Raw genomic sequence first — 11,903 nt, 5'->3', positions numbered from 1 at the left:
CGTGGTTGGAAAGTTCTATATCGCTTTCGGTCTTTTAAAATCAAGCGACCTTACATTTTACATGCATCTAGCCTGTTACATGCATCTAGCCCCTCGATCCGACTAAAAACATGAGAAAAAGTTTCACTTACTTTTTGTAACTTAATATAATAATAATTCTCATGAAAAGCTGCTTATAAGAAAATTATTTTTATTCAGTGAGCTGCACATGCAAAAAAAATCATTCAAGTAAACATATATAACCATGTATCCAACACGCTGTTTAAATGTATCGTCACTCACTGATGAACTTTTTGACCGAGTTGTGAGCTTGAATTCGAGAATCGAGAGCGAGACTTCCAGTCTGAATCCCAATCTCGTCGTGTCGGTTAGGTTCAAGTTTGCAGCGAGTTGTTTCTTTTATACGCTGGACAAATACAGTCTGATTCCGACACTTTTCATATTGATTCATCAAGAACGATTGACTCTTCTTTATATATATATTAGTACGTCATTTATCTGAAACAATGGGCAAAAGGAAACGATCTCAACAAGAAGCTGTACCAGAGTCGGAAGAAGAACAAGACACTCTTCCACGCTTACCGCTTTCGCGACCATCTGATCAATACAATAAAAACAAAGTGAGTTCTGAGTACCTACCCATTACCCAATAAATAAATACCCAGCTAGGTAGCAAATTAGCAACGATTCATGTGATTATGTTCTTGTGGACCTTGAGCCTTTGAGGTTAAGCTTCTCTAGTAAATTGTTTATTAATTTGAATTTATTTGAATGTAAAATATTTCTACAAAATACAGATTGAGTGTGAAGTGTGATTCAATATTTTAAAATGATATGTTTACTGTTACGTTACTGGTAGTTTAATTTTTCATAATGTTTGAATTTGATAGGTATAAATAAATTTTTCATAGTTATGTAAAATATGTACAATTAGGCCTACCTAGGCCTAGCAGCCTAGCCTTCTTTGAATTACTGAAAATTTGATTTAAAAATTTAATTAAATAAAATTATTGCTGGGTTTAGTTAGGTAGGGTAAACGCGGTATATTCCGACATCGTGGGTAATTCCGCATCACCTCTCTAGTTTTTCCTTTATATTAAGCTTTCTTTTAGTTCCATGCGTTCGTTGATGCAGGGCAGGAAAAGTCCTATTTTTGTCTGAAATATCGCGGCTCTAATATCATATAATTTCAGTAGGTATGAAATCTTAATATAGGGATTTGGTAGGTTTCCATTCGAAAGGCTTTTTAATAAATATGGCAACATTTTGTGACGTTTCATCGTTGCTGACGCGTAGTGAAGTGTTTTGAGAGTCACGTGAAGGCAACAGAACTTACGTAATGCATACGTTTTTTTATAGTTTTTCATTTCTCGATGCGTCCTTAATGTGTCAGAATATACCGCGTTTACCCGCTCCTAGCGGCCTAGCCTACTTTTAATAAGGTACTAAAAATTTGATTTAAAAATTTAAATAAATAAAATTATTGCTATGTTTAGTTAGGTAGGGTAAACGCACCATATTCCAACATTGTGGGTAATTATGATACTTCTCAACTTTTTCCTTTATGTTAAGCTTTGTCTATATTAAGCTTTGTCTTACTTCCACGCATGCATAGCCTCATAGGGTAAATGCGTTATATTTCAAAACTTTAGGGACGTACTAGCAAAAAATGAATGGCTATAAAAAAAAAGTACATGCAACTCAAGTTCTGTTTGCTTTATGTCACATCAGTTCATTTTTAATTTCCTCATTTACTCAAGATTTTAACAGATTTCTTATGTATGATAATTCTGGTATCCAAGATACTTTACTGGTCTAATTATAGGACTCAAAAATGAACTTGAGGAAGAGTCTAAAAAACTCTGCTTTGCCACTATGTCACTCTCCAAACACCGCACTATGCGCCAGTAACAATGAAACATCACAAAATGTTGCCATATTTATTTAAAAGCCATTGGAATGCAAACCTTCCAAATCCATATATTCCAACACTGTGTGTGACTAAATTTGGCATTTTGTGAGACTAATTCCGGCCGTGCTTCAAACTACTAATTTGTAGGTAATGCCGACACTCTTGTGTCCGGATTCCAATCGCTGTGTGAGCTGTATTGGAATACGACACAGCTTAGAATTAGAACACTATTGAATATTGAACGCTACTTATTTAGGCTTTTAATTAAGAGCTATTAAGCTTTTAATCAAGAAAATTTTAATTTTTGCGCACAGCTTGGAACAAGCTTTGTGTGTCTAATTCCAAGCTGTGTTGAAATTAGTTTTTATGTGTCTATAAGACCCCCCTCAGGGGGGAGTGGGGACTTCTGACGGGTGTCTGTGCTCGTCAGAAGTCCTATGGGATTTCGCGTTCCTAGGGGGATTGTTCCTGAGCGCCCCATCACTGAGCTCGCGGTGTCTGACTGCAGGTCCCAGTTGTGGGGTTAAGTTATTATGTAGGTAGGATTCCTTACATTTCCCTTCTCTGTCTCTCTCGTGCGGGTGGCCGACGTCCCGTGTAAGTGACCTCTTGTTCGAGTGTCTTCATTTCTGTTGCTTTTCACCTGTCCCTCCTTCTAAACTAACTAACTAACTATGTGTCTATAACCGTCTCTTAACTTAATCATCTATAAATTTATTTACGACTTGAAATCAGCAAATACAAGTTTACTTAAAGGATTCCTAATATATTCACAGACTTATTTAAAAGTCTCAAACCATAATATTCTTTCTACACAAACAGTTTGTCACTATTTGGTAGAGCAAGGTCAACTATCAACTTTGACAATTTTTTCAATGTTCTCGCTAGGTGATGCGCACTGTCTCTCTTTGGATCTCAACATTTTCTCGCCAGACAGCCCAGACCTAGTGTTTTGGCAATAGTATGGCACGCAAAAGTATGATGTCACTATTTCAACCATCAACGAATGCCTGGAACTAAGAGAAAGCCTAATATAAAGGAAAAAAGTCAAGAAGTGTTGGAATTACCCACGATGTCAGAATATACCGCGCTTAACCTATATGGTTGAAATAGTGATGTCGTACAATTGTGCGCCAGATTTCCGCAAAACACTAGGTGTGGCAGGAAAATGTTAAGATCCATTAGAGTGAAAGTCCATGTCACCCTGTGAGAACATCAAAAAACTTGTCAAAGTTTATAGTTGACCTTGCTCTACCAAATAGTGATAAACTGTTTGTGTAGAAAGATTATTATGGTTTGAGATTTTCAAATCAGTCTGTGAATATATTACGAATCCTTTAAATATACTTGTATTTGCTGATTTAGGGACATAAATAAATTAATAATGATTAAGTTAAAGAGATGGTTTTAGACACATAAAAACTAATTCTGATACAGCTCGGAATTAGACACACACAGCTCATTCCGAGCTGTGTTGTATTCTGATACAGCTCACACAGGGCGTCAGAATTATGAATTACGGTTTTGAAGCGTTGTCTGAATTAGTCTCATAATATGCCGAATTTAGTCACACACAGCGTCTGAATTCAGCGATTTTGTTAGTTTTGAATTCTAAAGGCTTTTAAATAAATATGGCAACAGTTCGTAACATTTCATCATTGCTGGCGCGTAGTGTGGTGTTTTGAGAGTGACATAAAGCAATCAGAACTCGAGTTGCGCATATGGTGATCTTTTTATGGCCATTCGTATTTCATTTCTTGGTATGTCCTTAAAGTGTTGGAATATGGTGTGTTTATCCAACCTAACAGTAGGATTTTCAAAACTTTTTCAATTGTCATAATGATATTACCTACTTTATATTAAATTTTCAAATGTGTTTATTTTTCATTGCATAGGCTAGCAGCATATTTGCTCGTAGCCTCATGCATCATACTGCAGTAACTGAGTAGGAAGTGCACTTGCCAGTTGCCAGTAATTTGGTCTAATTACAGATTTTAAAAATTCCTATTTGCTCTATATTTCTAGTTTTTCAACAACCCTAGATATATAAATCTTTCACTTTCCAACATTAGTAGTCCATGCCCAAAGTCTGGCAGAACTCAGAAGCATTCCCAATTTGGAATATTACTATTTAGCTGAGTTTTCATAAAATTGCAGGTTAAAGTGAACATTTCACAGGTTATTTTTTTAGAATAGCAGGTAAAAATAGGCCTTTTTTACTTTTCTCTGAAGATATTGGAAAAAGGCTAGATTAACAGTAAAATTTGCCAGATTCACAGCATCACAGGCTTTATTTGTCTGAAAGAGCGGTGGCTTCTGCCCAGTTTTCTACTTTGGACTTTTGAAAATTTGAAGGCTATGGAAGCACTCCATGAACAAGACAAAAATTTTCCATTTTTGCCTTGTAGTTAAACTCTCCTTTTTGTATGGCTCTTACCTAATTCCTTCCTTGTTGAATAAGAGAAAAAACACCAAAAAAATTGCCAGTAAAACCATCACTTTTACCTAAGATTTTAGTAAACTTCTGCCCAATGTTCCAGATAACTTATGACAACAACATGTGGGATTAAGTCCACTTTACTTACTAACTTTTCATGAGTGCAAATTTTACTTATTTCTTGACCTTAGTTGCCATTCCCTGCAGTTGATTAGTTTTCTTGATATTACTGTGGAAAATATGTACAGCAATCCCTTGATTAACGCGGTTAATAAATCGCCGAGTTTTACCGTGTTAAGCAAAACCGCGCTAATCAAACTTAAGAATATATGAGAATAATTATAATGAATCCTCAAAAATAGATTCATTATAAAAATAATTATAATGAATCCTCCACCTCTGGCTAGAGGCGGAAAAATGATGCGTTGTGAAAAAAAAGTCGCGCTAATCAAAACTGGCACCGCGTAGATTAAGGGTAGGTTGCAAATTTTTTTTGCGTTAATCAAAACCACGGTATTCAAAACCGTGCTAATCAAGGAATTGCTGTACTTTCAATATATAAATATTATAAAATATACAGGGTTTGCCATATTTATGGCAATGCATGTTTTTTGTTATTTCTCAATGAAACAAACAGGTGCATTGTTTTTTTATTGGATGAGCTAGTAGCTAACAATTCCCTAAACAATTCTCAGACATCTTTATTCAAAATGACCACCCTTTTTTTTAATGATGGTCTCCAATCTACGCAGGAAAGCTTCACAGGAGAAACTCAGCATTTCTTGAGGGATCAAGTCCCATTCTTGTATCAATTTAGACTTCAAACTATCCAAAGAATCATGAGATGTTTTGCAGACCCTACTCTCTAAAATAGCCCACACATAAAAGTCGAGAGGATTCAAATCAGGGCTTCTTGAGGGCTATTCATTTTTGCTAATGAATGCTGGGATCATCGTGGGATGTGACCATGAATCCAGTTTTGGGTCATTTTTGAGCCATGTGATGGGGCAGAGTCTTGTTGAAAACTCCATGGTCAGCCATTACAGTGTTTTTGGGCCCTAGGTAACAACACAGCTTCCAAAATGTCCAAAGTGTATTGCTGACTGTTCAGTTTCACTCCTGAGGGAACAAAAACAAGTGGGGACCTCCCAGTGGCGGTTACCACGGCCCAAACCATCACGGACATGGGATTTTGACGTTGTGTTGCTGTTCTGGTTGCCACTGATCCATCCCAACTCCTAACTCTGTCATTTTGATGGTTAACGCTTTGTTCTGTGTCAAATTTTTTCTCGTCACTGAACACCAAGTTGGGTAGCATGCCATCCTCAATGAGATCCAGAATGTGCTGGCATCTTTCAAGCCTCATTCATTCATGACGGTCTGTTAGTTCATGCCTTGTTTGCATCTTGTAAGGGGAGGTTTTGAGGTCATCTTGGAGGACTCTAAGCATTGATGTCTGACTGACTCCTGCTTCTGCAGCCAATTTTGCAGCTGAGTGACGAGGGTTTCTCCTCAACTTCTCCCTCATGTTTTTGACCAATTGTTTTGTTTGGACACTTCATTTCCTTCCTTGACCAGGTTTGATTGCATGTTCACCAGTTACTTGAATTTTTTTACCACCTTCCACACAGTTTCATGACAAATTTGGAGCTTTTTTGCAGTGACTGAATTACACTCAACCTTTTCATGAAGGGTTACAATTGCATTTCTATCTACTGCCATAAGGAATACTAGTAAATTTAGACACCTTAGATTTCTGCAATATAAAATAGATGAATTAATAGATGATATTAAGCTTCATTATAACAGAAAAGTCTCCTAGAAAGCAATTTATTTTATATAGCAAACCTCCATTGCCATAAATAATGCAGACCCTGTACATACATACTACTCATAAAGGACTTATTTATATATCTTTTATCATTTTCCAGTTGTAATTTTATTTTTATTTCTATCTCAATTTACATTGAAAATACAAAAACTCTGCAGCATGATGTACAAATTTGAAACATGATGTGAATGATTTGTTTCTACAGGGCAAATGGATAAACCAGCAGCGTGTATTGGTGTTGTGCTCACGTGGGATGGGTGCAAGGGAGCGCCACCTCATGGAAGATCTCAAAAGCTTAATGCCTCACACCAGGGCTGAAACAAAACATGACACCAAGAGTGACCTCAAAGCATTGAATGAAGTAAGCAGATATTCTCCAGGATCAACCAACTATTTCTCTCAAGATAATATGTAGGATTTAATGTGGACTCCATGCTAATATTACATTTCCTTTAATGATCAAATCACACTGAAAAAAGTATTTTCTTATTTATCATATGATTATAAGGAGTTGAATACTTTATGAAATATGACTGTAATAAGGTTCTGTTGAAGGATACTATGTATAGGTACTTATAATTTCTCAAAATACCTTCATTTCAGGTTGCTGAAATTCGCAACTGCAACAAAGTCCTTTATTTTGAAAGCCGCAAGCACATGGACTTGTTCATGTGGGTGTCTGATATTGCAAGAGGACCTTCAGTGAAATTCCACATCATTTGTAGTAAGTACCGTTTGAGTGTACTTGAAATCATGACAAACTGGAAAATGGAAGACTGGCAGTGTTCTGGTAAATACTAGAAAGAAAATAAAAATTCTATTATTTGTTGCCTAACAGATAAATATTGAACTAAATATGTACTATTAAAGAATAGATAATGGTTTAATTTTCAAAATGAGTTTAGTACCTAACATTTTAGGTATTTTTAAGACTGTAATTGATGAGTAAACTATAAATTAAATATAGGACACTTTTTGTTCAGGAGGTAGTTTTATTTCAAAAGGCTGGACAGCAAATTTAATAGGAATTATAAATTGCTTAAAATTATATCAATTTGGTAGCAGTGCTGATTTTCTTGATTGTCACAAACAAGGAAGAATGGTACATTTTAGCTGTTCAAAATTACTGTACTTTTTTAACCAGTACAAATAAATGTCACTGTATGAAAGTTGTTAAAAAGTAGCGATTTAACTGCTGAAAAGAGTTTCATTTAGGAATTTTCATTCAAGTACATTTCAATTTATTGGCTAACCCTATAGCTTTCATAAATCGCAAATTAAAATAAATGTTTTTTTTTTTTTCAGTGCATACAATGGACGAATTGAAGCTAAGTGGCAACTGCTTGAAAGGTTCTCGGCCTTTACTGAAATTCAGTCCAGATTTTGATGCGCCTCACTGGATGCTCATCAAAGAATTGCTCGTGCAAACCTTCGGCACTCCACACCACCATCCCAAGAGCCAGCCTTTCTTTGACCATGTCTTTACATTCACTCTTCTTGATAATAAAATATGGTTCAGAAATTATCAGATTCTAGAAGAGGACGGAGAGCTGTCTGAAATAGGCGAGTTTTTAGCTCTGTCTGCACATTTTTTTCTGTCTTCAGTTGTCGCCAATAATTTTCTAAGGATGTCTTCTGCCAATTTTACTTGCAACAATGTAACCAATAAGTTAAGGCAGTGATGAATTATTTAATACTTGAGAAGGTATACCGCATAATTATTTGTCATTTCATTCTGTAGCTGCTTTACTCTTCCTTTTGTTACTTCCTGGTCCACTCTTGATTAATGTTGGATTTCCTCTTCACGTGTCTTTTCTTTTTCCGTATATTTCATAACTTAGACCTCTTGTCCCTTATAAATGATTAATAATTTAAATAAATTCCCAAGAACCGAGACCTACCCCTTTGCTGGTGACGTTTATTTTCGACTTCCTGCGCAAAAGAGCTTTATAGCTGAAGCACTTACAAATTATTTTCCTATTCGTTCATTCATATACGATTTATTATTTAAAGGTCCCAGCTTCATCATAAACCCTGTGAAAATTACATTCTGCCTTTTATTCATATATTTTCCACTAACGATTAATATTGATTTATTCCTCAGGTCCCCGGTTCGTCATGAACCCTGTGAAGATCCTGGACAACAGCTTCAGCGGCATGACGCTATGGGAGAATCCCAAGTTCAAGACGCCGTCTAGTGTGAGTTTACCGTCTTTCATGTGCCGTAAAATAATAAAATGGTTTTGAGTTGATAACTTAACACGTTGACTCCGAAGTGGTACATATGCGTACCACGAAATGTATTTCTCCAGGACGAAGTGGTGCATAACTCAGGTTGCCTAAAATCGGCCAAATCCGAGAATAGAAAAGGCCAAAAAGGCATATAACCCAATATATACTAGTTTATTTGTTATACGCTATAAAAATTCTATTTATTTTCTTTTTCCAGTATTTAAAATTTAATTAGGAAGTACACCTATCATAAATTTTAGCCGGTCAACGCAATTGAGAAAAACTTAATCACGGAATTTGTCCGGAAAAAATAACCGTCTGGCAACCCTGTGTTATCTTCATAGTACTGGAAATTCAACATATTGATTAAAAAGTTCCTCTGAGCTGGCTACAGATACCACTTTTAGCCATGTTGAGTTTGATTTTCTTGAACCAAATAGATTTGATTAGACAGATTAAGCAATTTTAAATAATTCTTCTATTGTGCGTTTTCATTATTTAACTCTGGAACCGCGTGAATGTTTTTTCATCGGCTTAAAGTTAGACCAGTCATATTTTCTCCCTCGCAGCGCATAATTGACTAATTTTTTATAAAGCTTTCATCTTTAAAATAGTTCCTTTAGAAAATTCTCAGATTATAGGAATCATCATTACAAAATCTTCAGGCATGGGCAACATTCATTACGCACTTTAGAGGAAATTCAATCACGCTGTGCTTGGTTAATTTGTTTTATATATGTCTATTTTTTCAGGTACGATCCTTCAATAAGATGTTGAAGGCGGATAAAGCTGTAACAACGAACAAACAGCGCGGCGCAAAAGCTGCTCGACAAGATGATAATCCTTATAAACGATCGAAACTTCTAGAAACAATTTATGACTAATGCGGGATCCTTCAATAAATAATTCTCTTCATGTGTGTTGACTTCGATTTTGACACCTGCTTGCTCGTGACCTTTTTAAGTGGAACAAACAAATGCGATCAACATGCTACTTTTATTTAATAATGTCTCCGTTTTTTATTCTCTTGTGGTGTTCAAGATTCTATCGTGTTAACAAGTCTAACGGGTTGACTCATCGAGTTGGCACAACCCTTCTGATTTTTTGATCTCACAAGATTTAGAAGTTTTCCATTCAAATGCAGGCGGACTTGTGATGCAGTGCTCCCTGTGCAACTTACACCTGTGTAAAAATTTCGATACCCTCGTGTTTGAAAACTACGTCGCGAATCTTTATAAGCCAGTTCTTTCGACAAATAGGACTATGCTTTGAGGATCTACCGACGTTGAATGCCGTCCCATTAAAATCTAACTATGGCGACCGTTTCTGTTTCGAAGCCTATCGGCCATACTGGTTTGAATCTGAAAATGGCTGGAGCGGGCGTATGTCAGGCTGTTTTAGTCTCGTTTTTTTTTTTCTTGCTGCTCGTGTAGCTTGCTTGACGCAAGCTACGTCGACGTTACCGTGTTTTCGCCGGGATGCTATATTGTGGTTTTCATTTTGGCGTTCGCCATATTCGGCATCTTGCTGACTGTGGCTTAAATCTTACAGTGGGCGACCGTTACTGTTCCGACACCGATCGGTCATGTTGGTTTATTCGGCCATCTTGGTTTGAATCTGAATGTGACTGGAGTGGGCGTGTTGCCAGGCTCTGTCCATCCCGGTTATTTCTTGCAACTCACGTAGCTTGTTTAACGCAAACTACGTCTCCGTAAGTGTGTTTTTGACTGGGCGGACTATATTGTGAGTGTTGGTGTTGGCTATGCTCAGCTTTGAGCTGACTGTAGACATGCGTTGCTTTTATGACTCAAGATGAATCTGGCTCCTATTCATGGCGCCGTTGGCTTACTCGGCAAAGCGACTGCTCGGCCTGCGGTCACCTGCTGCAGCCCTTGATCCATCCGTCTGTGAGAGAGTAGATTTGCTCATCTTGCCGTCCTCCACGACTCGCATGTCTTATCGTGCCGTGCAAGTCGAAATAGGCGTCCTGCTACCACCTAGCGAGCAATGCTCGACAACGGTGTGTTCTTCATCGCTGGCTAAAACCGTTGCTACTGCGGAAACTCGAAAACTGCTTAGCGTTCGTGTTGATCGCCGCTGTGCGCACCGTGTTGCCGGTTACCGTTTGGCTGCCTCAACATCCGTTCACTGAATAACAAGGTTGATGAGTTTCTTCACATCTGTCGCTCGCGCTTATTAGGTTTCGTTTTCCTGACCGAGACTTGACACTATGCTGACTCAATTTGCATCGCGCTGATGGACTCCAGTTAGTCGAGTGCGCACGGCCCCGCATGCAATCCGACACCATAGCGACGAATTGAACATTGGAGTGGATACCGTCGCCAACAACGTCGCACATCGGGGGACGATACCGTCGCCATCGTCGCGACATCGGGGCCCGACCCACCACCTTTGAGCTGCTATGTGCTAGGGTCATCTGCGCCTCGTTTACGGGCGTTGCAGTCACCCTCTATTATCCTAGGTCGTTTGTTATGGCGCGCTATTTTTTCGTCGAATTGAGTGAGGTCTTCACTAGACTTGGGACTTTACCTGATCACGTCCTTCCTATCACCGGCGATTTAAACGTTCGACTGGATCGGGTTGACGACCTATCAGCTGAACGACCTTCTGTCCACCATCGGCATGGTTTGTCACATGACTTTGCAGACGCACGACACGAGTGGACTGCGTCGTTGCTTGCAATTTCCGACCATTGACTGTTCCAGTGGACGGTACCATGCGTGCGCCCGGTGCGCACATGCATATAGCATGGCGATGTTAAGGTTTCATTTGTCGTAATCTGTGAACACTACAGGAAAACGAAGCGATCAAAAAAATTCTGACAACGCTCGCTGGGGTCTATTGTAAATAATTATCTACGTTGTTGATTAGGTCAGGATCGGGTTAGAATTGAAAAATTTATACGTGAAACACCTGCTAAAACTTGGCGTTTAGAGCGCTAATTGATTAGAGTCTAAAAAGACAAAAGAAAAAATTCAGTCGATGCTATCATGAGCGTAATGCTAGTGAATATCTTCATTTTTAATTTGGTCTTGATCGGTTTTGATTTGACAAACTTATGGCAAAAAAAAATTAGTGGAGAGTTTGCTAAGACGTGCAACAAGGATAATTTCAGGCTTGAAAGGCAGGTCCTATGAAGAAAGCTTAAATATTATGAATCTTCCAAGCCTCTGCTATCGACGTATGCGTGGGGACCTCATTGAGGTATACAAGTATACGCATGGCTGCTAAAAGGTCCCAGAAGGATTACTATAATTTGAAGCAAGAACCAACACCATGGGCCTCGGCTTTAAACAAAAAAGCTGCTTTGCAACTCCTCCACGCGACAACATTTTTTCTCGCTTCGAATCACCGACATGTGGAACTGCCACACCGATTACATCGTAGACTTTCCGAGCATAAACGCGTTCAAGAGCAGACTAGATAAAGCTATAGAGAAATGTATGTTCAGAGTTGAAATGCCTAGCACC

At 38.1% G+C, this 11,903-nt stretch overlaps 1 protein-coding gene across 1 annotated transcript; it reads left to right on the top strand.

Moving 5' to 3' along the window:
- Positions 1 to 333: 333 nt before the first annotated feature.
- Positions 334 to 9,337, top strand: LOC108683201 (ribosome biogenesis protein BRX1 homolog). Its single transcript, XM_018172494.2, has 6 exons — positions 334 to 620; positions 6,386 to 6,541; positions 6,784 to 6,904; positions 7,486 to 7,743; positions 8,285 to 8,379; positions 9,165 to 9,337. The coding sequence occupies exons 1-6, from the start codon at positions 507 to 509 to the stop codon at positions 9,294 to 9,296; spliced, it is 876 nt and encodes a 291-aa protein (XP_018027983.1). The 5' UTR covers positions 334 to 506; the 3' UTR covers positions 9,297 to 9,337.
- The last annotated feature ends 2,566 nt before the right edge of the window (positions 9,338 to 11,903 follow it).

This window comes from Hyalella azteca, unplaced genomic scaffold (genome assembly GCF_000764305.2).
Source record: "Hyalella azteca isolate HAZT.00-mixed unplaced genomic scaffold, Hazt_2.0.2 contig14054, whole genome shotgun sequence".
Taxonomy (NCBI): Eukaryota; Metazoa; Arthropoda; class Malacostraca; order Amphipoda; family Hyalellidae; genus Hyalella; species Hyalella azteca.
The sequence above is the reverse complement of the archived record's forward strand: the minus strand, read 5'-3'. Positions and strand labels throughout refer to the sequence as shown.